The sequence below is a fragment of the Scophthalmus maximus genome, chromosome 1 (assembly GCF_022379125.1).
Source record: "Scophthalmus maximus strain ysfricsl-2021 chromosome 1, ASM2237912v1, whole genome shotgun sequence".
NCBI lineage: Eukaryota > Metazoa > Chordata > Actinopteri > Pleuronectiformes > Scophthalmidae > Scophthalmus > Scophthalmus maximus.
The window spans coordinates 30,540,143-30,567,739 of record NC_061515.1 but is presented as its reverse complement, the minus strand read 5'-3'; the positions used below and the strand labels follow the sequence as shown (position 1 = coordinate 30,567,739).

The window sequence follows — 27,597 nt, the reverse complement described above, 5'->3', positions numbered from 1 at the left end:
TCTCTCGGCCATCTTGTCGGTGCCCGTGACGCCAGGCTGGGGCGGATCCGGATCCGGATCAGCGACAACATCCTGGGCTGACTTGTGCCCGCAGCTCCGGGCCAGGTACCGGAGTCAGGTGGGACCATGATGGAGCAAACTTCTCCCAAGTGAGTAACACAATAAACACCTCTAACCCCTCAACACATCACAGTCACTGGTGATTCGGTCCAGTAAGTGTTTGATTTGTGATTTGTGATTTTTGATTTATTTTTTAAGTTATTAATGTTGCAAATCTGATGAATGTGTAGGTCAGTCCTCCCCAGGGGCCACGCCTCCCACCCTGGGAATCACTGGCCTCACTGGTTACATGATAAAACGCTTGTTTTCATTCATTCATTCATCAGACTTTTCAATAATAATAATAATATTGAAAATAAATAATTTAGTTTCAGAACTATAAAATACTGTTGAATGTAACGAACTGTATTTATTGTCTATATACTGTAAAAACATTAAGTTTCTAAAAGTGTGCGGTCACTGTTGGCCTCAATATCTGCTGCGCTTTATTACTTGTCCCGTTCCTCTCTAAACTCTTTTTGTCCCAGTCAGGATCCTGTAGAATGGTGATGCTGGTTTCTCCAGTGATCTGATTGGTCGGTGGCGACCTGCTTTGATGTCTTATCTCAAACTTGCCCTGCTCTGGAGCAGGTTGGCCACTGAGAGTCAGTTGCCATGGAGAAGAGAACCGGCTTCGTCGGGCCGAAGACCCACAGTTGAACGTGAAGTGACCTTTGTCCCTGCTTCGTACAGTACCGGCCTCTGAAGTTAACTTATCAAGAGGAGCGGTGGGTGTGTGGCCTGACTGACAGCTCGTCCACTGCACGTTCCACTACACCTGCAACCTGCACCCATTGGATGGTACAAGCTGTCAATCACACTGTCTCCACGCCCCAATACACATACGTTACTGTATCGTCTAGCAAAGGACAAACATTATGCTGTATTGAAAATGACGTGAAACTAAAGACTGAACCATAAACACCATAAATCAAGTGAGAAGTCACAACCAGTGGAGTCGCCCTCTGCTTGTTATTCCAGAGAATACACGTTTTTCTAGCACTTGCGCATTGGCTTCACTTTCCAGACCCGGTGACTATCAACCCACCCTCATTCCAGATTCAGCACTTATTTATTATATCATATCACTCAGTTTTTTTTTCTAATGTCGCCAATCACTGTCCTTTTTAAATTGTTTTAAGAATCATATTGATGGTGATGATGTGCCTTTATTGTTTGCAATGGTTGAACGCGAAGTGACGCTTCTCGAGTTTGACCACAAGAGGGAGCCAGCGCACAGACTACCTCGTGTGACGCCGGTGAACCGTCGCGTGCGGCGGCTCCAGAACAATGATCGGCCCGCTGCTCATCACCGGGAGCTTTTCCATACAATATCATACGATACACGATGTCGATGTCAGCGGGCATCTTGTGTTAATGCTGCTGCAGCTCACACAAAGATCCCGCAGAACAGCGCGACGATGATAAATGTAATGTATGTACTGAATTCAGGCTGCTGTGAATTCGACACGCTCATTTCTTCGTTCTCTATAAATACATATTTACGCAGGAATACCCCCCCCCCCCCCACACACACACACACACACGTGCGCGCAGCCGCGTGCGCCTCGTCGTTGAACGCGTGCCGTGGGAAGCACCAGCTCCCTCCTCCATGCGTAAATTATGTAGGGCAGGACGGGAATGCTCTGACTGCCACCTCCATTTGAGAACAAACCCCCGGCCGGTGAATGTGAGGACAGACGAGCGAGTTGGGGGGAAGAAAGAAAACATAAATCCATCTGACAGAGCCTCCTTCATCTTCCAGCAGCAGCTGCCAGAGGCGGAGTGGCGCATCACGACCTGCCCATTGTGAAGCCAAGGAGAAGAGAAGATGGACATCACGGACCAAGGAGCTCAAATGGAGCCGCTGTTACCGACGGTAAGAGAGAAACACACTCCGCTTCCTTCACCGTGGAATCAGACACTGAGGATGTATGTATTTCATCTTTAGAATGAAAACGGGCAAAGGTTGGATGAATCAGATCAGTGTGTGATACATTTCAAAACGACTATGTCTTTATTGTGTGTGTGTGTGTGTTAGCCTGGATGTTGCGCACCACAAATTCCCCAAATGGATTTTTTTCTTTCCTCCAACCATACATCCATTAAAGATTATATTTCTCTCACCACTGACGCCTACCCCTTCACTGTGCAGGTTGACAACAGCAGCAGCAGCTGGTTAATACATTTAAAAAAATACATGTACTACCTCCATAGAATAATTTGCCTTTCAGCCAAATCATATCAGTCGTCCCAGTTTTTTTTTCTTTCATTCCCTTTATGTAACCTTCTGTTGGCTGTGAGTGTTCAGAGCTGCATGTGCCAGATTCAGATGAGATCACTGTCTCTCACATCTTTCCACAATGAGCTTTACACAATTATTACACGTCCATCACCTGTCTCGCGCTCACACGACGGAGCAACCTGTGACCGAGACGTCCAGTCGCGGCACCTCTCTCCAGTGTGGCGTCATGTTGGAGTGCAACAGGGAAGTGGGCTTCACCTCTTTCAGCCTCCAGGGGCTGAGGGACGTGTCCACTGCCCTGTGGAGGCTGCTGCTGCTGCAGGACAGAGATGAAACACATCCACTTGTTTTCAAAAGCAGCGATTTATTCTGGAGGGCAGATCAATACTCTGCTTGTTCTATTTGTGGAACGTGTTACGTGAGGACTCATCACAGAGCTCATGTGGCGCGTGGCGGCCCGTGTCCTCTGCAGTCTCAATGCAGTGAGCTTTTGCATCCCTCTCATTGTTAAGTCATTTGCAGCTTTCTTCCTCCTCCTCCTCCTCCTCCTCCTCCGTCACTATGCCTGCGCAACAAGCGAATGCGTTGTCATGGTTTCCCCAGGATGTGTATGGGCATGTGAGGTGTATGTGTGGTGCGAATCTCAGGGTCTCCAACTTGCCTGGAAAAAAAATAAATCTATTGTTCCTATTTCTAGTCATCAGGTTCCCAAGGTCGAACATGAGGACGTTTTAATTTACAGCACAAAGGATGATCTGAATGCATTAGTGATAAATCATCACCATATGAGTCATGCAGCCAAATGTTCAGTTGACTGATTTCTTCGTGTTCTTTGACTTGCAGGAACAAAGTCCCCAAGAGAATAAAGAAGAGGTGAGTAGATTCCTTCCCATCGTCTTGCCTGTGAAGAAATGTCATGGATTTGCTGAGGAATAACATTGATCTCTCGTTAAAAAACATTTTTTTAAACGCAGCAGAAAATCTGGAAAATCAATTTGTATAAGAAGAAGAAGAAGAGTATTGTTCATACTTTCTATACGTCTACCCTTCCCCATTTCAGAGGAAGATATAATTCACACTAGTTATTTTGCAGATTAATATTTTACATGAAAACAGGTGATAAACTTATATAATACAATCAAATTTGTTAAATTGGCTACAATCTATATTTCTCATTGGATCAACCCAATAAACGTGGGTTGAGTCACCTGTTGTTTTAAGTCATGAACTCTGGAAAATTTCTGGAGTTTGCCGTTCACATATGACGAACGCAGCAGGAGATTGTAATATTGCACAACTGTATTTGGTTTATATCTTTAATTAATCAGATTGTTTAGCAGATGTTGTGGATTATTGGTCACGGACCTGTCACCGGGCATCTCGCAGCCTGTGAACACGATGTGAACGCTGGATGAATAAATAACAATAGACAATATACAAAAGTGGAGGTAAGTGTGTCAGCAAACGACTGAGCGAGCAGTGGAGAGGATCTTTGATGCTGATGCGTGTCTGATTGGACAGAATATTGCTTATGTAACTGGGCCGAGAGCCAGACTGAGGACGAGACTGGGCACAAAGTGACTCTGCCACCGGCCGAACTTGTGAATCCTCCGCTGACTACAACTGAACGTCCACATCACCATTTAACACGTGTCTCAGTCGGCAGCATCTAAATCACGGTGCGAGCGCAAAACTTAAAGCTTTGTGGTGCGTTTCCAAGTGTGAGACGGGGATTATCTCAAGCATAACTAGAACTGATCTGGTAAATCAAAGGAGCAACATATATCTGAGATTTATCTTCTCATTATCGTCTGTCAGTCTCATAATGTCACTTCGAATGAGTTATAATTATTCTGGTGAGTTTGTTAACGTGTGCTGTGTCAGCATCAAGATGGATGGAATATTTTTAAAGTAGAATATTATATCTTAAATTACTCTATATCTAGAGTAGATTTAGCTTTGTACTTTGTGGATTAGCACATAATAGCACGAACGCCCCTGTTGCAGATTCCTACGTTTCCCAAACACAGAGACAGGGAACGAAAAACAGATTTTCTTTTCAGCCCACACACATACGTAAAACTAGGGAACGTGAGGAGATATCGGTAGAATTTTGTCAAAAAGCCAAAGAGCCTATTGGATTAGATTTGCTAACTTCACCTTTAACTGTCTGCGCCATCTTCGCACCCGGTCAGACTTGTTTGTACCATTTCTGGATTCGTCAAAATATTCCTGCAGCTGTAGAACTATTTTAAAATAAGTATTTTTATTGGAGGTGTGTTTAATTTTATAGCAGATTGAAAAGAGGATGGACCTGCATGGAATAGTGTCTTGAAACACTTCCTGGTTACTCAATATCTTATGCATTTAAGTAGGTAACTGTAACGTAATAAGAAGATAATGAACAATCCTTTATTTGACATTATTTTTGGCATGAACTCAGCCAGTATATTTCATTGTATATTTGTCAACCACATCTTTACTAGAACTTGAGCGGCTCTGGCCCTAGTTCCGACCTGCTCCTCATTACCACCCTGACATAAGAGCAGGCGCTCTGCCAGTGCTGTGCAGGGAGAGCGGGTTGATTGGCCCGGGCTGGAGGAGATCAGCGAGGACAGACGGAGGAAGTCCGCCGGTGTTGCCGGGCTTTGCTCCTTTGAGCGTGGTGTTCCTGGATCAGTGTGAGATCTCTGTTCGAGACCGCTGATCCAACTGTGCGGGCAGGAAGCCTGCCCACCGCAGCGCAGGAGCCTCGGCCGGCTGCGCTCCTCTCCGCGGTTAATTATAGCCGTGTCAGTGGAGAGGAGATTGAAGAGGGTGTGGAGGTAGGTAGAGCGAGAAGAGGATGGATGAGGGAGGTGAGACACAGATGGTTGGATGAGGAGAGGGGGACAATGTGTGATGGTGATAGAAAAACGAGGACTTATATCGGTCCTATACGTCTTGATTACGGTTTTCACGTTAATTCTACCAGTCGCCTGCTGCGTCTTTAAAGACAAATCTGCCGACATCAACGATAAAAGGGCAGCATCACTGTAACTTGACAGTGCAGCAGAAATACAGTAGCTGCTTGTTCCTGTTGTGAGCACACCATGTCTCCATCATAGTGATGCTGACGACGCACTGCTGCCAGAGAGAGCAGCTTCTGTTCCTCAGGTGCACTGTGAGACCGACACACTAAGTTTGTGGCGAGGCGTTCAGGGGCCGTGGGACGCCCCTCACGCGGGACATCTTGACTCCCTGCGACCCTCTTAGGTAACAGAGCCACAGAGCTGGGAGGCTCAGCAGAGCAGAACACAGCATCAGTGATGTCAGAGTGCTAATCTCTCTGGGGGGTGGAGGGGGGAGGCTGGCGGATGGACGCTCGTCAGAAACATTTGATGCTGCCCTGGATGAAAGCCGTCGGAGGCAGAGACGGAGGCTGAGCTGTGCTGAGCTCCCTGCTTTTGTTTTTACGCTGCGCTCCTGGTGCTTTTTCTGGAGCGAGTTGTCCGGCGCATGGGGAGGAAGAGCTGAGGGGGGAGAAGAGGGGCTGACTGACTCTTTCTCCACTATTCTCTCTCTTGACTCTTCACACACACTATCACAAACACTCGCTCTGAGCTCAGAGTGGGGCTCCGGCCCTGAGCCTCCGCCTCTCGTCTGACCACTGCCCCAAGCAGAAGGGGAGCTAGCGGGCGTCCTGCCCCCACAGCAAGGAGACGCATCATGCTTTCAGTGGAGCACAGTAAAGGATTTAATTATCAGGTAGGTTACTCTACAATATTCAGTCTTCATTTGACTTTATTGTTTGTTTCTGGTTGAGTTTCAGACTGATGTGATGCTCTGTAACTCTGACACAGAGGTGACACAGTAGCTCGCATGTGATCCCTTTGCCTTTCACTTGTTTACTGCATAATATCAATGCATGTGTAGATAATGGGCTTTGGGAGGCTGCGGAGAGACGGCCAGTTGTGCTGATATGCGATGCGGAGAGGTCCCGAGGAGGTTGGCTGACAGATGGGACTGTCGTTCTGGGGCGAGAGAGGAGCTTACACCCGCTGTCCTGACCCCGGTGATCTCTGAGCGGAGGAGATGGGTGAACAAAAGCCACGCGACACTGGATTAGTTTGTCACACATATTGAGATATAGCTCCTCGTCTTTTCTTTTTGTGCTTTTGGGACATGTTTTGTGACTTTGCGTTCAAAAGGCAGCTCCCTCTCACTCATCTCCCGTTGTCCGACACGGTCAGAGTGAGGAGATGATGATGATGATGTAGAGATGCTCCCGGTGTTCTGCACTCACTGTACCCACTCCTCCTTGTGACGCTGCCGATGCTGATCTGGCTGCCATTGCCACGGTTACCATGGCCATCTGTAAGGATGAGAAACAACGACCACAGAGTCGGTCGGCCGACCGCGGTGCGTGTACAGCTGCTGATAATCCATCTCCACTCTCAGCAAGCCGCATGCTATAGAATCATTCCAGCTCTTAGCACATGTGCAACGTCCACTAAAGCAGATTGAAGGTAAACAGATTTACGTTAAGTCCCAGTCTTATGGATTTTGCTCGGTAGAATATGATTCTCCTTGTGGCCTGGATCTCAAGGCCCGGTGATGTAAACATCCATCATCCCTGCCGCTGTGAAACCCTCAGGGGAGATCCCTGCAGAACACAGAAACGAGGTCACCTAACTGCCTCCCGGTGCCAGGTATGATAATGGACACGGATTCCTGGAAAGGAGCCTGGGAGAATCAATGGGCCTGTGATTTATCCTGGCAAAGAAAATGGAAATATAAGCCGTGGTTGACACTCGAAGACATCCTCTCTGTTGTTTGTGACTAGCCGGGCCTGAGAAATAACACCACCGGACAGTTAATACGCCCGGACAGTGTCTTGTTTCCTAACTAGGCCTTTTTGTTTTCGTTCCCACGTACCGTTGGAGATCTGGCTGCATGAGAATGAAAACACTCGGGTTTTACTTTCATTTCTGTTGTGCAGACTGATCCTCGCTCCAGATTCCAGTGACAGAATCTGTGACGCTGGAAAAAACCAAACCACGCATTTTCTAACACACTTTGTCACCAGGAGCTCCAACTTGACTCGACCCTCTCGAGCCTCACGAGACATTATGCAACAGTTTTCACAGGCCCAGTCTCCACGATGAGAATCAGTCCACTGCTCTCAGGTCATTAAAAGTTCCCTCCAATCGGGGTTTGGTCCGTGCAGTCGCTCCGCGCTGCTGTGACAAACCGAATTACCGTCTCGCGCTCGTTCGGAGGTTCAGAGCCGCGGTCGCGGCGGCCTGCATGTGAACAAACGCTGACCGGGCCTTCACCTGAAACTCGATTATGACGAGGGGGTCAGAGTCGAGCAGGAGAAGTGGAACAAGCTGCGGAGGAGATTTTAGAGATGTAGCTGTAGGATGGTGGAGTTATTCTTGTCAGGTTGTCTGTTTTTATTTTTGGACTGTAGGTCTGTAGGTCATTCGACACATGCTCAGAGTGTTAACATGTATATTCAGTAGCTGTGCCCACAGGTTGTAGGATTATCCTTCAGGCCGTTCTGTTGTTCCACTGAGTTTCTTTCCCACGGTGGTTTGTTCTTTTTCTAAAGACCTGTGGTCATCGCCAGATGTGTGGCACAAAAGCTGGGGTTAGCGCTGGCGGTCAGGTGATCCCAAGGACACGGCGGCTTTTGTCAAACCCTTTTCGGGAGCAATCACTCAACCCTCCTCAGGCACCGTCGGACAATGTCAGACAACGAAAACTCATCAGGGAGAGTGGCCGAGGCTCGGACCACACGTGGAGCAGGCGCAGGCGTGGAATCAGGTGTGTTGAGCCGTGAAGGAGCAATAATGTGATTTGGAAATCTCTCACATCCAAACCAAATTGGTCGATTCTGAATCGAAACGGAAAATCAAGACGTTGTGATCGGAATGGATTGATTGAGGAAGTGAGAGCCGATACCCAGCTCCAATGTCAAAGTGAAAAAATGGAACTCCACGCTAGGCCAAAGGGAATAACCGGGCCTTGGTATGGGAGGTGATCCTGACGGCTGGACTGGAGCCACTTCACATTTTAAAGATTTGAAGAGGATCAAGAGGAAAAAGAAAATGTAGCTGCAGCCAAACGGGCGTCAACAAGGACCCAATTGTGTTTAAATATTTTACTGACGGACGTGTAACTGCCAGCCACTATAGGACGATAACATCTGTACGAGAGCAGGATGTACAGATTGTGCTTTGAATCTAAATCAGATGAAGCCCAAAGTCAAGTCTTTCTTCTGAAGGTCACGATGCCTCCCCTCCTCCTCCTCCCTCCTCCCTCCTCCTCCTCGCCATCACTGCACGAATGCTTTCTCTAAAGAACACACATGCACAACAGAACGTAACACTGTGTGACATTGGAACATCCTCTGGTCCTCGGTTCACGTCGGCCCCGAAGCCCCGTCCTCCTCCGCTGTGCGCTGCTCATTCATCCACACGGCTCCTCCCCATCACACCACCACGCTCCCTGCAGAGTATCTGTGCACATTAACATGCCTATTGCATGATGAGTGTGTGTCCTTGTGTGTGCAGCTATGGAATCTGCACATGCTACATACTGCACACATAAATATTTGTGCTTGTACACACAGAAATCGATAACCTGTGAAAGACGGAGGCTTCAAGGTGAGCAAATATACAAGCATGTTACGCTGGAGTGTGTATTCATCACGCCTGCTCATGTCTGCCCCTCCTCCACCGCTCCCATCCCGACTCTCCCCTGGAGTCTGGGTCACGTGCTCGCTGCTGCCCCCCCCCCCCCCCCCCCCCCCCCCTGAAGCCTTCCTCGCCGAGCAGCGGACCAACCGAGAAACGAACGGCCCATTTTAACTCGCCATCGCTGATCGCGTGGTTAGAGACGTTTTTATCCCGCCGTAAAGATTAATCTCAACCCAGATTGGTAAAAACTAGGATGTGGCCTCCTGTGCCGGTCTGGGGTCAGCAACACGAGGTAGAGGAACCAGGCTCTATAAATAGAAGCAGGGACCTGCAGGCAGGGGATTCTGGCTCATCTGTCGTGCTGAGCATGGAGAAGCCTTGTTTGGGACAAAACGCCAGGCTGAGAATATCAGATAGCACATTATTTTAAATAAACTGTTGTTACTGCGTAAAGACAGATAAAACTCTGGTGAAGGAGTGAAGAAGTCATTCTCCATAGTTTCTGTATCAGTGAATCACAGTTTTAGAAAAATGATTTTCTGGCTTCTGGATTCTTGAGGAAATCATCTGAAAATTATTTTCAGTTCCCTGATATTTGGAATTTGCGTGGACGTAGACTCCAGGTCTGCAAAGTGAACATGATGACAATGTGTTCGTCTGCTCGTATACGCTGAAATTAGATGTGTGTCGTTCTCACGGGTTGTCCCCAGGGGAATTGCTGAGTTTTCCCCCGGGACCTGGGGGGCCGACCAGCGGTGCCGGGCCCCCGGGTCGGCCCCCTGCTCCTCTCCAAAGACTTGAAAATAATTTAAAAAGAGAAAGAAAAAGGAAAAGTTGTGATGAAGTCATCAGTCTGCAGTGTCAGATTATCATTACCCATCTACCAGGGGACCGATCTGTCTGTCTGGTGAATCCTTCATGTGTTTGCGTGTCAATGCGAGTGACTGTACTCGCTGTGTACAGTAAATCCATCACGTCGGCTCTCGGCATCTGTCCCCTCACTCCTTTGATAGGCCGCCTCGTCCCTCACATGTTTGTCCATGTGTGTGCGTCGGGATCAGAGATCGGTGGCACCGTTATTTCAGTGTGGTGCCTCGGTTTAGAGTTGTGTTATTGTATTTAAATGAGCTGCTTGTTTTGGGAAAAGAAGTTGGAGCAATCTGTCACTCAGCAGATGAGCGTGCACTTTTTCACTCTATGACAGGCTGCCTTTTGTTGCCATGGTGACAGTCGGTGGAAGTTGTGTGTGTGTGTGACTACTTATTTCAGGACAGAGACGGAGGACGGAGGGAGTTTACTCTTATGTAATAACTCTAAGTGTGTGTGTGTGTGTGTGTGTGTGTGTGTGTGTGTGTGTGTGTGTGTGTGTGTGTGTGTGTGTGTGTGTGTGAAAAATGTGTACCACACGTGCACCTGTGTGCTCCTCTCTTTTACCTGCTAAGTAACCTCGTCTCTCGCTCTCTCTGTGTGTGTGTGTGTGTGTGTGTGTGTGTGTGTGTGTGTGTGTGTGTGTGTGTGTGTGTGTGTGTGTGTGTGTGTGTGTGTGTGTGTGTGTGTGTGTGTGTGTGTGTGTGTGTGTGTGTGTGTGTGTGTGTGTGTGTGTGTGTGTGCGCGTGTGTGTGTCCCACAGAGAACTGATGAGGAGGCGGTGGTGGACCGAGGGGGCACACGCTCCATGCTCAACACCAACTTTGAGAAGGAAGAGCTAGAAGGTAAAACGCACAAGTGACATCACAGAGTTGAGAGTGACATCATTAGTATTGCACAACTTGAAGATGACACACACACACACAGGTCAAACTTGATGCAGCAGGCGATATAATATTCTGATGTGTAGTCCCTGGGTCGATCTATAACCATGCTGGATTGACGTGCATACGTTTTAAATTATATATGCACCTGTCACACCTGATCCCTTTTCTCTGCTCTTCGTTATTATGCAAATATTGGAAAGAGGCTGTTTAAACGCATGAATACAACACATTTTCTTTGCTGCGTCCGTGTTCTTTACACATTCCGACTCACAACGGGACCATTCTGAGACGCGTGTGAATCCATTAACTGTCCCTACAAATTACTGTGCTTTTTTAAAAAAAACTTGGAGCGACATGTTGCATGTTGTCTGAAGCGACCGCACAGCCAATTAGAATTGACTTTGTGCCTGTGGCCACGCAAAGCAGAACATACATGTATACACACACAAATTAAGACCAATCCTGGACCGAGTGAAAAGCCGCCGAGATGCGGCAACAGGGGAAAAGAGGAACGACGTGACATCAGCAGTAGCTCAGGCCTGGAGGAGGAGGAGAGCTATTTTTATAAGAGTCTTCCCTCATGAACTCGAGCTCCGCTGCTCCGTCCTCCTGTTGTTGCTCTGCCACCTTATTGTTCCCGTCTGCTGGAATCTGCCTTTTTATTGTGAAATTCGTTTTGTGTGCAGAGCCGCTCTCTCGTCCTCCCTCCATCTCTCCCTCGCTCTCTCTCTCTCCGACATTCATAATTCACCGGATGCTAACAGTCATTTGCTCTGGATGGTTGCACCCGCAGCCGGACAAGCTCTCACTGAGTGAGATACACTCGACTACAAATATATTTTGACGTGTAGTTTAAGTTTTTCCAGACGCCACTTAACCTTCATCCTGGATTTGTGTGGGTGAAGTGCCGCCGAGTGACTCTGCCTTTTTTCATGTGCTGTGGTGTCATCGTGCTCTTAGGTGATTTCACATTATTATGTCTGTGCGTTGCTTAAATCCGATTAGTGCGCTCTGATGTGATTAGTAATGTCCCGCAGTAAGCGAAAACAATTTAAGGCCTTCACTAGGGATATATTTCCTTCAGACGAAGAGCAGCTGGGAAAATATACTGACTCTTATTCTGACAATAATGAACAGAACAAGATAATTTATTTACGAACCTGCACAAATGGCTTAACCTAGTCAAAGCAAAGCCTTCTACCTCCTGACGTTATCCTACGTTTTAGCTCCCCAACATATAATATCCCCGGGTGTGGTTCCATTTGTGTGACGCCTCATCTGGGGCAAGAGGGCAGATGAAGAGAAATGGGTGGCGATAGTCTCGTCTGTGTCACGGAGCCGAGGTCCGGCTGCTCGGCCGCAATTAAAGAGGAGAAAGTCGACCCGGATTAATTTCCCGCTGACCCTGCGGAGGCACACGCAACACACACAGCAGAGGACCGTCCTTGTACTGTATCCATTATTCATTATGTATTGATCTGAAATAAAAGATTAGAATTTATAAGTCATCAAATTTTAAAATTAATATCTGTGTCCTCAAAGAGAACAGTGGCTCCTTGTTCAGACACAGCAGTTCTTTTGTGGTGCTTCTGTATCTGACTGACTTCATATTGTTGGATATATTGATGGTTGTTGATTGACAATCGGGGAAGTGAGTCAGTCACTCAGCTAATCCCACTCTCACTGCTCTTTCACACACACCCTGTTTCTTAACCGGTTGCTATGGCGATGTTACATCCCAGCCTGCTTCACGAAGATGTCAAAATGCTCTCAACAGACGTTGAATGAGGTTAGGTTGAAGGACAGACTGAAGAACGATGTCTCCTTCATGTTGCCTCCAGGTCACCGCACTCTCTACATCGGGGTTCATGTGCCCCTGGGCAGGAGGTCGCACCGACGCCACCGTCACCACGGACACAGACACAGGAAGAGGTCCAAGGAGAGGGACTCCACGAATGACGATGGACACGAATCCCCCTCTCACAGTAGGTGTCCGGAATGGACCAACCATATGGATTTACTCTAAAATATAGTCTCCAAATCACATCCCTTTTTCCCTCCATTTATAATTCTAATATTTCCTTCCTTCCTTTATTCCTCCTTCCCCGATCGATACTCGCCTGCTGCACCTGCTGCAGCAGACACACCAGCTCAGAGGGTGCAGTTCCTCTTGGGGACAGAGGACGGCGACGAGGAGCACATCCCCCACGCCCTGTTCACCGAGCTGGATGAGATCTGTCTCCGGGAGGGCGAGGACGCCGAATGGAAAGAGACAGCCAGGTACGCCGCTGCAGTCGGGCCACGTGCCGGGTCTGGCCAGCTGTGGCGTTCTTCCTATTCTTGCACCTGAGACTTTGACTCTGTTTATGGAGCTTTTGTTATAGTGCCATACCCATCAGGATGTGTGAACTAACTTTATCATGAATCACAGCTCTTGAGGAGAAAATGTTTTATATTTTGCGTACAGGTGGCTCAAGTTTGAGGAGGATGTCGAGGACGGCGGTGAGCGGTGGAGTAAACCCTATGTAGCCACTCTCTCTCTACACAGTCTCTTCGAGCTTCGCAGCTGCATCATGAACGGGACCGTGATGCTGGACATGAGGGCCAACTCGCTGGAGGAGATTGCAGGTAAACACTCAGAAGGCGCAGCCAAGTGGGGAAACCAGTGGAGTTCCTCAAGGCTCCACTCGTGAACCCCTTCTCATTTCCAAATTATTAGCTCCATTATGAAAAACAACAAAATATCTTACCATAATAATGCATATAATACACATATTTACTTAAATGAGTACTCCTTTGATTCAGCATTAATCTGTGGGGTATTTCATCATATCTTGCATACTGAAATATGTTGTATTCTGTTATTTTACTCTTTAAAATCTTATGTATCTGCAGTATCTTTATAAGTCTTATAAAAAACTATTTTGACTTTTAATAAAACATACTTTGATCAACAGATATATCAAAATGTGCTTGACTGACAATCTAAAATGCTTCAGGCTCCTTTGACCTGGTTTAGGATGGGACAGGGGAACTGTGTTTTAGTTTTCGAGGACATCTGATTGTGGGAAATGCTGTGCTGTTGTAGAGACCTGCTGAACTTAACCTGCTTTTGTGCGATTAAATCAGCAGTAGTGGGCTTGTTTGTTGTCCAAATAATCAGCTTAGCATCGCTTGTTGCCTCGCAGGAACTCACACACTGTCCCCAGTAGCCTTTGTGAATTCAAAATGAACTGTTTAAAGAGTAACGTGGAGACCTACACCCGTGCGTTTGTGTTTCTACTCGTCAGAAATGGTTCTGGATCAGCACGAGGTGTCGGGCCCCGTGGGTAAAGATGCCAGGAAGAGGATCCGCGAGGCCCTGCTCAAACAGCACCACCACCAAAACCACAAGAAACTGGCCAACCGCATCCCCATTGTACGCTCCTTCGCTGATATTGGCAAGAAGCAGTCTGAGCCTCATTCCATGGACAAGAATGGTGAGCAAATGGTCGGACCAATATATTTTTATATTTGAGTTGTTGTGTGTAAATATATACGCAGTATTTTTTCCATGTTTTAATCCTTTGCATGGTTTTTCCAGTGTGTCCATCTGTGACTTGTTGACATCTCAATTTCTCCTCTTGTTTGTGTTTGTCCATGTTTGTGTGTTTGTTCTTGTTCTGCATGTGCGTCATTCACTTAACCAGTAAACGGCCTCTATTATCAAACCCTATCGCCCAAGTGTTTGCCTGAGGAAGCACTTCCCAGGAACGCTTCACCCAAAAACTCCTTTTCCTGTGTGGCATGGCCACAGTGTGTGCGCTGCATGTCATGTCTGTCCGCCCCTCCGTCAGCTTTGAGCTCCTCCAGGAGCCATGGCAACGTGACCCCAGACGTGTCTTTTGGCGAAACCAAGGTCAAACGTCTTAGTCTCCTTCAGGCAGTTGCACAAGGCTACTGTCCCATCTCACAGGAAGACGCAGAGCTGGAGATTTGCACAGGCAATCAGGATGCCTCGGCTGATGCCAAACACTGAACGTCCAGAAATAGTAGTAGTCGTAGTGATAGTATGTAAAAGAAGAACACTAGAAGAGGTGAGCATCATCATGAGAGGTCAGAAATAGCTTATGTGCAATCAGGAAAAAAGAAGAATACTTTTCTTGTAGCTGCTCTATTTTTGAGACTTAAGAGCGTGGCAATAAAAAAGGAGATGCTATTAAGTATGCAGAATGTTTTATTTGCACTTTCAACATTTTAGAAAAGTGCAAGTCGTCCTGTAGAATTATTTATCAGTGTGGGACGTGTGCAGCATACCAATTCTCATGATAGTGCTCTCCACTTCTTGTCGGTGTCAACAATATTAGTAATTTAGTGTGATAGCTAGAAACCATATAGCCTACTGTAGAATGTGTAGGAATCAATTCATAACTCATAAGTCAGCAATTACTAATAGTGGAAGTTATAAGTGAATAAGTGTGTTTTCCTATATGTCAAACTAATAGCAGCTAGTAACGTTGCACCCTCACTTAACATTCCCTCCAGTAGCTTTGCTCTAAAACAGCTGCAACAGCTGTATTCACATCACGAGAAGTAATTTGAAACTGCCTTCAGGAGCAATCTTTGACTTTGTTTCAGCAAAACTAAAATGAATTGGGTTTTTTAAATGACACCTTTAAAATGTTATATTGAAAGTTAAAGATTGCACCTCATATATTTTACTAAACTTGATTTGGAAAGAAGATCTTTCATCAGAAGATTAAACTAAAGCTGCTTTCAGACATGCGCTGAAGTCCAGATGTTTTCCTGACCACCCCTCGCCTGAACTTTCCAGGAAATGTTCCTGCTGTTTGAACCCGTCTCACGCGGACAATCTCCAACTGGAAAATGTGTGGACCCAATTATCCGGACATTTCCCAGAGTTCATGTCTGAAAGCGTCTTAAGTCAGTAGATACCCTCTGAAATAACGTACAATGTTGTATTTTTTGTCAGGAGGGCAAAACAACAAAGGTCCACTGTTGTACCATGTTTTTTCAGAGGTTGTAACTGTACCCTGTAGTTACTCACTGGAGAGCTTCGTCTTTGTGTGGGAAAGTAGTATTATGATCCGTGATTTTGACATGCTGTTGGTTTTTCCCGCTCTGCCCGACAGGTCAAACGGTCTCGCCTCAGTCCCAGCCGGCACACAACGAGGGCAAACAGGACGTCAGCCGAGAAAACAGCGCTGTGGACTTCAGCAAGGTGAGCGAGCAGACCCACCACTGATCCGACTGTTTGTCTGCGGGCACTGATATCTGGACCGTTCACCAGCGCTGCATACTTAACAAAGATTGGGTTACGTGTGAAATGGTCACCGTGTGCCTTTCCCTGGGAACCTGACTGGAATTTAACAGGAGTAAAGCTTATTATTCTTTTGTAGTCTGCAGACCGTCAGAGTCAGATCCAGCCTCTTTCTAGTTTTTTTGTTTTTGTTGAACTTATCACAGAGCCCAACATTTATCTTCACGTCGTGTTTTGGTTTCTTCCCGTCTCACAGATTGACCTCCACTTCATGAAGAAGATCCCACCCGGAGCTGAGGCATCCAATGTCCTGGTGGGAGAGCTGGAATTCCTCGACCGCCCCGTGGTGGCGTTTGTCCGCCTCGCCCCCGCCGTGCTGCTCAACGGCCTCGCTGAGGTTCCCATCACCACCAGGTAATCCTCCTGGGAAAGGTTTGCTGCTCGTCTCTCCCGCATGTTTCATTAGAAGAGGATTGGACTCAACCTGTCCTCTGTTTCGAACAGGTTTCTTTTTATCCTGCTCGGCCCTCTGGGAAAAGGTCCACAGTACCATGAGATTGGCCGGTCTATTGCTACCCTGATGACTGATGAGGTGAGGCCCGTGTGCGAGTGCGAGAACATCATGGTTAACGTTCCAGCTTTTGTAATGAAACCAAACCCATTTGGGTGCAATAAATGCACTGAAGTAAAAAGTACAACAGTGCACTGAAGTGCATTTGAGCATTAGTGGAAAGTAGAAGAAGAAGAAAGTGGAAATGCTCAAGTGCCTCAAAACTGTACATACTGTGCCAAACAAGGGCAGCGTTTGAGTCATCTCAATCCCCTCTAAGGTTTAATACTGTACATGTTTTTAAGGAGAGACACTAAAGATCCCAAGAAGGATCTGTTTTCGTGAATCACCGTCAAATATTTATAGCAGAGTCAATATTTAGAGCTGTTTCCCAAGATCCTACAAACTCCATGGTTGTTTTTCTATAACTGAACTTGACCTGTGGGAATCAGCAGAGTATGACCTGATAATGGGACGGGGTTTCCCACAGGGTAAAGTTATGAGCTAATGTTTCTGACCCCCATCAAAGCCCGATGGTACCTGTTTTTCCCACTGGCTGCTGTTACATGGGAAGAAATGTACCCGTGACTTTATTCCTTTGTTTATTCACATTGTCCTTCTCTCCTCCACAGGTTTTCCATGACGTCGCGTACAAAGCCAAAGACAGGAACGACCTGGTGGCAGGCATTGACGAGTTTCTGGACCAGGTCACGGTGTTGCCCCCTGGAGAGTGGGATCCCTCCATCCGAATAGAGCCTCCCAAAAATGTGCCCTCTCAGGTGGGCTCCTTTTCTTGAGTTTGAGATTCTCTCTGTCTATATCACTGTTTTGTCATAACGCGGCCTTCTTCGTTCTGCCTGCTGAGAAATGTTTCGGGTCTGCCTTCTCCTCGAAGCTCGACTGTGTTGTGCTGTTGCTTTGATGCCGCTCCCCAGGGTTCTGCTCTCAATCCTCTGCAAAACATTATTTTTCTTTTTTTCCTCCATTAGTTATTTTGGTGGCCATCCGCCATCTTGTTTGGGATAGAATTTCCATTATCTCACAGAAAGCTGCTTCAGATGAGGTCGTTCCAGGTCTTTTTTTTGTCCCGTGTCCGGTGTCTCTGTTTCCGGTGACTCCAGTATTTACTGATGCTTGTTGTTGTCCTCATGATGACAGACACTTGACTGACAGCGATCTTACACCACAGGAAAAGCGCAAGATCCCTCCTCTCCCCAACGGTGTGACGGATCTCGGTGAGTCGGAGGAACACGGAGGGCACGGCGGCCCCGAGCTCCAGCGCACTGGGAGGTAAGTGTTGTGAGCGACGCGCCGTGATTTGTGGCACACGGCGGCGAGCTCTCGAAGCGCCGCTTTGTCCCCGCCTTCCTGTCGCCTGTGAGCCGCCTCGCTGTCCCCAAACTATAAATCCAGCTCTCGTAAAGAGTCACTCTGACCTATTAACTCTGACCCATTATTATTCCTCACACTTCAACTGCACAATGTCCTTTTTGTTTTGGTTGTTTTCAATTCCTTCACTCTGCGCCACCAATAAAGTCACACTCACACGCACGTGTGTGACACGTGATTACATCTATTTTGTTCTACTTAATCTTCTCTACACTCATTGTTATTTTTACTTGACACTACATTGTCCGACAATTGCAGTTACTTGTTCGTGTCCTGCGGCTCCTCACACGAAGGCTGCTGATTTGGAAGCTCCTTTTTATTCCTACTTTTCCGTCTTGTTAATCGTGTGACGATCCCTCGCATTTATCTTCTGACCTCCTGAGAACCGAGTACACTACTCGACTTGTATAGGAGGCAGTTCAAACTTGCTCCACCTCGATTAACTGGAAGTGAAATGTTTCTTATCAGTTTTAATAATCTAATAATGTCATATATAAGTAATATATCAGAAAGAAGGGACATTTTAACCAGATGTAGTAAATCCGGTGAAGTGGTTTGAAACTTCTTATTAAGAACTCGGGAAAGACATCACACAACCTTGGTGAAGGATTTCTTAGTAGCTGCTGTAACTCAGTTCTTAGTCTGGACATCAAGAATTTCATTTTCACCGTAATTCTCTGGTGCAGCGTGACGGTGCGATTTCACACGGCAAACACTGAGCGATTAAAGATGAAACGATATCATCTTGCTATCATCCAGAGATCACCTCATCACCACCAGGGGGAATCTTGGGCCCCAGCTGGAGACAGTGGAATGATGACAGTGAAACATTCTCGGTGGTTAAATAGCAGATGAATGAGTGATGCTGCGGCGGCTGAGCTGCAGTGTATGTGCTGCGGTACCTGCTCTTATCCCGGCTAAGATTGGCCCGGTCCCAGCCATCCACCCCCACCACCCCCTCCTCCTCCTCCGCCTCCCTGTTGCTATAGTAACCACCCCCAGCTAGTTCATCCCGGTCCCGTGTTGCTGCAGCGAGATCACCTGCTCTTACTGCAGGCTGAGAGTCATAAAACGATGCTGCAGACAAATGCACATACAAACACGTTCAGCGATAATAGATTAAATGTTTTCTGTCCATTTGTGGGGTTTTTTGGTATGGATCTTAAAACAGGAGATAAAACAATAGACATTGTATAAAAGTGGACGTAGTCGACAGGTAAAAAAATACATAGTTTGCTAGGTTATTTATCGTGTCAAGTTTTCCTCATAAAAGCCGTTTCTCCTCAGATTGTTCGGCGGACTTGTCCTGGACATCAAGCGAAAGGCACCTCACTACCTTTCCGACTACACCGACGCCCTCAGTCTGCAGTGTCTGGCCTCTTTCCTCTTCCTGTACTGCGCCTGCATGTCACCCGTCATCACCTTCGGAGGACTCCTGGGGGAGGCCACGGAGGGACGTGTGGTAAGACACGTCTTCAGGGTTTTGTAGCGTGTAATCAAGGAGTGGAATATTGAAACAGTTCTCAGGACGTCCAAGGTCAGATGTTTTCTTGAATTTACATTTATCCAGGGAAAACATGACTTGAATATTTTTCCCTGCATCAAAGTTTCTTCTCAGTCAAAAGGCACCTTGAAACAAGTTGCTGAAAGAAAGAAAAACATAACCTCCGACATTCATACTTTAGCTTAGTGCTACTAAGCAAATGTTACTATGCTTACACACCAAACTAGGATGGAAGCTTCAGCTGTTAATAGAAAGTTAAATGGTTGATGAAAAAATGTGATGATAAGAACGTTAACGAGTGGATCCCTGTGTTTTCCAGAGTGCTATCGAGTCCCTGTTCGGGGCGTCCATGACTGGAATAGCCTACTCTCTCTTTGCCGGTCAGCCTCTCACCATCCTGGGCAGCACGGGGCCGGTTCTTGTCTTTGAGAAGATCCTCTTCAAGTTCTGCAAGTGGGTTTGCTTTTTTGTGCCTTTGCTGTGTTAGAACACTTTGCTTTTTTGTCGGTGGACGTGTGTCCGTTCTGCTCGAGTAGAGCTGCCATGTCTAATCGCTCTTCCCCTCGCTCGTCCCTCAGGGACTACGACCTCTCCTACCTCTCCCTGAGGGCCTGCATCGGCCTGTGGACGGCCTTCTTCTGTCTGCTGCTGGTGGCCACTGATGCCAGCTCGCTTGTCTGTTACATCACACGCTTCACCGAGGAAGCTTTTGCCTCACTTATCTGCATCATCTTCATCTACGAGGCCCTGGAGAAGCTGCTGCACCTGGGAGTGCACTACCCCATCAACAAACACAACAACCTGCAGCAGCTCACGCAGTACTCGTAAGTGCTTTTTTATTTACATTTATGTTTCATGTCTTCAATTAGAATTTTTGTAAACTGGATAAAAACTTGGAGATACAGTTTTGATCTTCAAGAAGAATCATTACATCTATTAGTTTCTCGTCAGTATTAATGTAATCCAACTACCACTGCTGCTTTTACTGTCAGATTTTTACTTTCCTTATTGCATTTGCTTGTTTTTCTAAACTACAAAACAAAGTGTTAAGAGAATAAAAAAAAATGTCTCCACCTCATCTGTACTGATCTAGTTCAGTCTTTGTTGTAGCATGCACAGTGCAACTTGGCACATTTGTGCCAAGTGGTTTTGCTGCATCATGAAATGGCAGATGGTGCATGGTAGTATGTCAGCCAGTAATGGGTTTTGCTTTATGGTGAATAATCCCTTGTTGAGTGTGTGTCGGGAGCGTCGTGCTTCATCCAGCTACATGAGCAGGCGAGTGGCTGACGTGTCAAAGCCAAGAGCTCCGTCTGTGGTTTTCTGTTCTCGCCTTCGCGTCACTGTACGGGGCGCTGACCTTTAGTTCAGTGAAATGCCACCAGAATGAGTCGTGTTTTCAGAAGTGGTGTGTAACGGAATATGTGGGCTGCAAATACTTATTTATCTGTAAAAATATCCTCTTTATGCAGATGTGCTTGTGTGGAGCCCAGAAACCCGAGCAATGACACTCTGCGCTACTGGGATGAGAGGAACATCACGTCCTCGCATGTCAACTGGACCATGCTGGAGGTCAAGGTAAGAAACACTTGAACAACATAGACATAAGGATGATTTATTGCGTTGAGATAAAGGGACAAAATGTTTTGTTGGGTTGAAGTAGACTTCTAACGGTTAAAGATCTGGATCTACAGGCGGTTAGGAAAAAGCAATCAAAGTCTGAGTGGAGGACAGAAGAGGCAACACTTTGAATCACAGCTGCTTAAGCATGAAATTAAACCGCACACCAACAGAAATCCCAGAGAAAGTTGTGGATCTTTCTCACGGTCTGGCACCGTGTTGTGTCTCACTAACCCCCGCACGCCGCTTGATCGCGAAGCGTCATAAGTCTAGGCGAGGATTAAGAGCGTGCGGGCAGGATTTCACAGGATTTAGCGGCGCAGAATGAGAATGGAGATGCAGCGTGGAAGAGTGGATTCTCTTTCTGTCGGGCTCGAATCCGTTGCGGCGGCGGTGCGGCTGCGTCACTCGCTGCAGCGAGGCAACTGGGATTCAATGTAGAATTGATGAATCATGCTGTGCTGCTTTAAAGAACTGAGTGTTGTATGAAAATGAAATCACAGACGTCCCTGACACTGATATCCATCATTGGCCTCATCTTCGCTGTCACTCTAATCATTTTTTCCTGGCATCACTATCCCCTGTCTGCCTTCTTCTTCTTCTTATCATCATCATCATCATCGCCATCACCATCATCACCACCGTGTCCTCTGGTGCCAGTAGGAGTGCGAGATGTTGCACGGCGAGTTTGAGGGCACTGCCTGTGGCCCCCACGGCCCCTTCATCCCCGACGTCCTCTTCTGGTGCGTGCTCCTCTTCTTCTCCACCGTCCTCATGTCGGCCTTCCTCAAGGAGTTCAAGACGAGCCGCTACTTCCCCACCAAGGTACGTGTCACGCTCCAGTAACGTAGGCAGATATTATCTATTTCAGAGTTAACGTTCCTGTTTGACCTTCGATGATTCGTACTCCATTTACTGCTGGCATTAGTTTTCATGTCATATCTGTATTATTCTGTCTGTTTAGATTATGCTGCCATCTACTGGTTGTTTTACGATACAGTCAGTGTGGCCGCTCTACGTGCGAGATTTCTATGATTCATCGTTGAGATGACACTCGTGAGCGTAATGTGTGGGGTGATGCTGACACGCTCATATGAAGTGTACCGGCGCCACCTTCTGGTGACTAGCGCCGCACTGCAGTGTGGTCACAGCACAGTGTTTGGTCTGAATGCAGGTACGGGCCATCATCAGTGATTTTGCCGTCTTCATCACCATCCTCACCATGGTGCTGGTAGATTACGCCCTCGGGATCCCCTCGCCCAAACTGCAGGTCCCCAACAAGTTCAAGGTGAGTTCATTCTGGAAAACACCTCTGTAAATAAGATACAGATTCAGATTTTTACAGTAAACTACAAAAGAAATATACAAACCTGAACTTAGTATTTATATTCTAAAATCTTAACATTAAACAAGCAAACAATGAAATGTTGTTCCTGATGATTTTGATTGATATGTTTCACATCCAGTTTTTCAGATTTCTGATTTTTTTTCTTTTTCTTTTTCATTTCCTTTCTCCTTTTGTGCCTCAGCCAACCAGGGATGATCGTGGCTGGGTGGTGAACCCCGTGGGGCCCAACCCCTGGTGGACGACCATCATCACCTTCATCCCCGCTCTGCTCTGCACCATCCTCATCTTCATGGACCAGCAGATCACTGCTGTCATTATCAACAGGAAGGAGCACAAGTTGAAGGTATTTTTAAAAACGTTCATTTGTTAATTCTGGTCACCGAGGAAACTGGACTTTATCTAAATGTTCCCGGTCCGCCTCCGTCCTGCAGAAAGGCTGCGGCTACCACCTGGACCTGTTTGTGGTGGGGGTGATGCTGGGCGTGTGCTCGGTGATGGGCCTGCCGTGGTTCGTGGCGGCCACCGTGCTCTCCATCTCCCACGTGAACAGCCTGAAGCTTGAGTCCGAGTGCTCGGCCCCCGGAGAGCAGCCCAAGTTCCTCGGCATCAGGGAGCAGCGCTTCACGGGCCTCATGATCTTCACCCTGATGGGCTGCTCCGTCTTCATGACGTCCGTGCTCAAGGTCAGGAGGAGGCCACGTTCACACAATGAATTGTTACATTAAAATAACTCAAACGCTGCCTTGCTGGCAAAGTTATAGTTTTATTTCTGATCCCTGAAACTTTCTCTGTCCGTTCCCAGTTTATTCCCATGCCTGTGCTGTACGGAGTCTTCCTGTACATGGGGGCTTCCTCACTCAGAGGCATTCAGGTGAGTCTGCCGATGATGGTCTTTCAATAAGGGGAGATAATCCAGTACCAGATTAAGGATGAATTCCTCACATCTGTTCAAATCTGTGCAGTTCTTCGACAGAATCAGGCTGTTCTGCATGCCGGCCAAACATCAGCCCGACTTCATCTACCTTCGCCACGTCCCTCTGAGGAAGGTGCACCTCTTCACCATCATCCAGCTCAGCTGCCTGGTCCTGCTGTGGGTCATCAAGACCTCCAAGGCCGCCATCGTCTTCCCCATGATGGTAAACCTGAGCGAGTGCTGCACGCGCTGTTTATATTCATGTATACCGATGGCTGTTGATGCCTGTTTCTGCTGCTGCAGGTCTTGGCCCTGGTGTTTATCCGTAAGCTGCTGGACTTCATCTTCAGCAAGAGAGAGCTGAGTTGGCTGGACGACCTGATGCCTGAGTGGAAGAAGAAGAAGTTGGAGGATGCGGCGGAAGAGGTGCGGTAACGGTGCACATCTCAGACGTCCAGAAGTCGCCTGTGGCCACTTTAAATTTCCTCCACTGCCGCTGCTACACGACCAGTGTTTTACATTCTCTTTTTGTCTCTTTCTCCAGGAGGAACACAGTATAATTGTAGAGGAGGAAGGCATTGTACAGGTGCCAATGGAGGAACCCTTCAAGTAAGGCATCACTTTTCTTCAGCATTGTAGGAGCTAGTAAGAGTGGGAAAACATCAAGAGAAGTGGATCAAGTTATACTTAAGCTGTTTTCAGATATGAATTCTGGAAAATTGTGTTCCTGTTATTAAAGGGCATATTTAGAATCCTTCCTAAACAGTCCAGTTGCATTTGTCATTATTTAGTAAATTGCTATATTTAGGTCTTACAGAGTACAGGACTATCTTCATGATCGGTGGGTTTCTGATACATGATTCGATGTAAATGCAGGATTAGCTAAATGTCAAAAGTCTTCAAACAGGTGCAGTCAGGATGCTGGAGCATTAGCGTGAATGCCACCTTAGAGAAAACCTCACATTGTGCATATTCCGTGTCTTTATCATGTGTTTTCTGAAGGGGTGATCCGGCCACTGTGAACATCACGGATGAGATGTCCAAAGGATCTTTCGGGAACGTGTGGAAGAGTGTCAGCCCTGTCGACAACACCAAGAAGGAGCCAAGCGCCAAAAGGTTAGCCTCCTCCCCCGCAGCACTCTCCGACATCCAGCGTCAGAAACACATCCGACGGATCAAATTCCGAATCCTGCACAGATACCTGCTGATCCCAGATCCTCAGCGTATTTGTTTTACAAAGCGTCTTTATCAAGCAGTGGCAGATGTTTATTATTGATGCGTTATGGAATATGTAGGTCCTTTGTTTTTTTTCCCAGGAAACTGAGGAGGCAGTATGTTTAGATAAAAAGGGTTTATCGGACAGATTTCCAACAGAGTAGACTAACATAGTGTCTCCTACCTGCTTCTCTCATTCCATTCCCATCCTAAGCTCCCCTTCCTAACCTCTCAGACGCTGATATCCCAAAGGTAAGTCGCTCCCAGCCCCCGCCGGCATGGAGGCTTTCGTCCTGTATGTTTTAACGGCTGATTGCTGCATGATGGAAAAAGGTGCTGGTGAATGAGATTATATTATTTATTATTAACAAATAGTGAGATAATGCGTTAAAGAGGCATCAGACAATTCTGGTTGCCCTATTGGTTAATAAACGTATATGTTGGCACAGCATGGCCTGGGTGTGCACGTTACTTCGAGGAACACGTTTTATGACGACAGTTGCAGCATGTAAAAGTTGTAAAAATGAATAGCCCCTATTTTAATATCACTAGACGTTGACGTGTGAGGGCTGTTAAACTCTTGAGATATATTTGCATGCTGTTTGATTGACTGTGAGTCAGCTGGCGATGCATTTAAAAAAGTATCGCTGAGTCCCTGTGCAGAAAATTAACTTTTTTCATAATTTGTTTGGTTTGTTGTTGTTGTTGTTCCAGCGGTGGCGAAAAGCGGCACAAGCGGCGGAGGCACGACAAGAGCTTGGACAGGGAGACAAGTTTGTGATGACACATACTGGCAGCGCCATTGTGCTGTCAAATCAATCAGACGATCAAAAAAAAAAAAAGCAACAACAAAAAAAAATCTGTGCCGTGCCACACTCAACCACCTTTGTACTGTGCTACACTGTGTTCTTTTGTCATTTAAGTCTTGTGTGCAAGTTGTGTGAAACAAACATTTTGTTAGAAACAGTATTAGCGCGAGGAGCCGAGACGCATTTGTGTTCTTTTTCTATGTATATCAGTGTTTCGGTGATGCCAGCAAACCAGAATTATATGACACTCACAGTAACTGCTGCGTTGATGGGCCAATTACATGGGAGAAAAAAAATGTAAACAATTTTTAAATCAACTTTATTTGTATTTTGTATGTTTTTATATTTTTCCAATACGAACTCCTTTTAAAAACCTGCCACAGAAAAACCACAGATGTGTGGATGTTATGCACCTCACAATAGAAACACTAAAGAGTAGATATTTGCCAATACTAATCTATTTCAGTGGTATCTAAAAGAGTTGGCGATATAGCGAATCTAGTATTTTTTTTCTTCCTTTGAAAGTATTAAATATACATTTTATATATTCTATAAATCTAAATGTTTTTGTGACCGTGACCGCTCATATCACTCCAGGCTTCTCCGTTGCCATTTTACATACGACTGGTCTCCTGCAGTAAAGCATTTGCCCGATCAGTCCAAGTAAAAAATTATGTTCTTTCCAACACTCAAAAATATAAGGCCTAATTAAGTTACATTTTTTAAATGTATGTATTTTAATTGCATATAAAATCTCCATCCATTTGAATTACACAGGTTTAACATAAACATGCAAATAAACGTTATAACACACATACATACGCACATACATACTCATAAATAAATGAAATGATTAAGACACATTTTTATGTAATAGTTCTAAGTGTTTTAAATATACAATAACCAGATTTATATATTTATAGTCAATAAATCAAGTTTGTTTCAAATTCGTAACGACCAGGTTTATGTATCCAATATTGATCAAGCGTATTTGGTTGAGATCTCATGAAGTTTATTAGTTTGTTTATGTGAAATCTGTGTAATAATCCAAATCAATGGGAATTTTAAATCTTAATTTAGGCCTAAATTTCTTTTGTGAGTGAATAGATTGCTGAGAAAATTGCCATCGCGACATCTTAAGTTGAAATATTTGAACTTGAGCGAGGACTTCGCGTCTACTTGTTTCTTTGTATTGACTGTATTTCTGCGCTTGGTGTGAACGCACCATAAGAACGCAGCTTGGCCTTTTGAAAAAAAAACAACAACTAATCAGAATTTGTCAAATGCTGAACTCTAGGATGACTTTTAAAGAAAGCTCGTATGTTTTCCACCTGCGTACTCTCTGTCATCTCGTCAGTAAGTGTCATCCATGGACGTGATCTCTCCAAACGACCCCTACGTGTTGGCATCAGAAGCTAAAACAAACCAACGACAGTGGAACTTGGCCGCAGGACCACAGTTACTTCTAGAGATGCAATAATACCTTTTTTTCCTGGGAAGGGGCAACATGTAATAAACGGTAAAGAGTCTTAACAATGTACAATACATAGTATATTTTATTCATGTAAAATGTTACTAATATATTACTAACATGACGTCAGTGTTGAAGGCAGGATTTTGTTGTAGATGTTCTTTCCCCCATTGTCTCCTTGATGGTTCTTAGTTGATTAGAGAAACTAATAATGGGTCAAAATTATATCAGTATCAAATGATTTGGCCACTTCTGTGTGGAATTCTGCCTTAAGTTTGGTAGTGCTAGCTGTACACTTTCTGTTTCATCATTTAAGTCACCTGTATAGAAAACTATCAGTTGTTCATATTGTGGTTTGTTTCATGAGAATGTGCGAGAGAGAGAGTGAGTGAGAGCTTAAATAAAGATATTAAACAAACTGCCGCTGGATTTATGTTTTTGACATTTCTGACTTGGTATTCCCTCCTCACTGGTGCGACTACAGCCCCCGTCACTGTAGCAACCATCACTGGCTTCCTTGTCTTCACCTTTGACCTCAGGGCACATGGCCTCATGGGCGATGGAGTGTGGAGATCCCCCTGCATCCTCCGGCTCCTCCACCCTGGATCTCTGACCCGTGAGTAAAAAATGTAATATTATACTGAAGTACTGAGGTATTTGTATTTTCTCTTACTTCATTGTACTACGTCGTCTTGTACTACAATCGAATGACTGTTCATGAAATATTTGCTCAA

The 27,597-nt window shown here is 46.1% G+C and overlaps 1 protein-coding gene across 7 annotated transcripts; it reads left to right on the top strand.

Moving 5' to 3' along the window:
- The first annotated feature begins 12 nt into the window (after window positions 1–12).
- On the top strand, window positions 13–27,281 carry LOC118306043 (sodium-driven chloride bicarbonate exchanger). 7 transcript variants are annotated; one of them, XM_047332322.1, is made up of 28 exons: window positions 13–149; window positions 592–900; window positions 1,865–1,978; window positions 3,188–3,217; window positions 10,661–10,742; window positions 12,626–12,769; window positions 12,923–13,064; window positions 13,252–13,412; window positions 14,075–14,263; window positions 15,917–16,005; window positions 16,301–16,458; window positions 16,549–16,636; window positions 17,227–17,373; window positions 17,784–17,884; window positions 19,271–19,445; window positions 19,807–19,940; window positions 20,066–20,311; window positions 20,960–21,065; window positions 21,771–21,932; window positions 22,282–22,395; window positions 22,637–22,798; window positions 22,887–23,138; window positions 23,258–23,326; window positions 23,418–23,591; window positions 23,672–23,794; window positions 23,913–23,977; window positions 24,371–24,484; window positions 25,298–27,281. In XM_047332322.1, exons 3-28 carry the CDS (start codon window positions 1,931–1,933, stop codon window positions 25,362–25,364), a joined length of 3,342 nt encoding a protein of 1,113 aa, XP_047188278.1. In that variant the 5' UTR covers window positions 13–149; window positions 592–900; window positions 1,865–1,930; the 3' UTR covers window positions 25,365–27,281. The 7 variants fall into 7 exon arrangements, with proteins under 7 accessions (XP_047188278.1, XP_035485681.2, XP_035485680.2 ...); XM_035629788.2 differs by having other exon boundaries at window positions 82–212; XM_035629787.2 differs by having other exon boundaries at window positions 88–212; window positions 588–900.
- The last annotated feature ends 316 nt before the right edge of the window (window positions 27,282–27,597 follow it).

Excerpts from the sequence above, each read along its gene's own strand:
- LOC118306043 (XM_047332322.1), top strand. The coding sequence starts at position 1,931 with ATGGACATCACGGACCAAGGAGCTCAAATGGAGCCGCTGTTACCGACG. Across the intron at positions 16,006-16,300 it reads GCGCTGTGGACTTCAGCAAG|ATTGACCTCCACTTCATGAA; the intron begins GTGAGCGAGCAG and ends CCCGTCTCACAG. Across the intron at positions 22,799-22,886 it reads GGAAGGAGCACAAGTTGAAG|AAAGGCTGCGGCTACCACCT; the intron begins GTATTTTTAAAA and ends TCCGTCCTGCAG.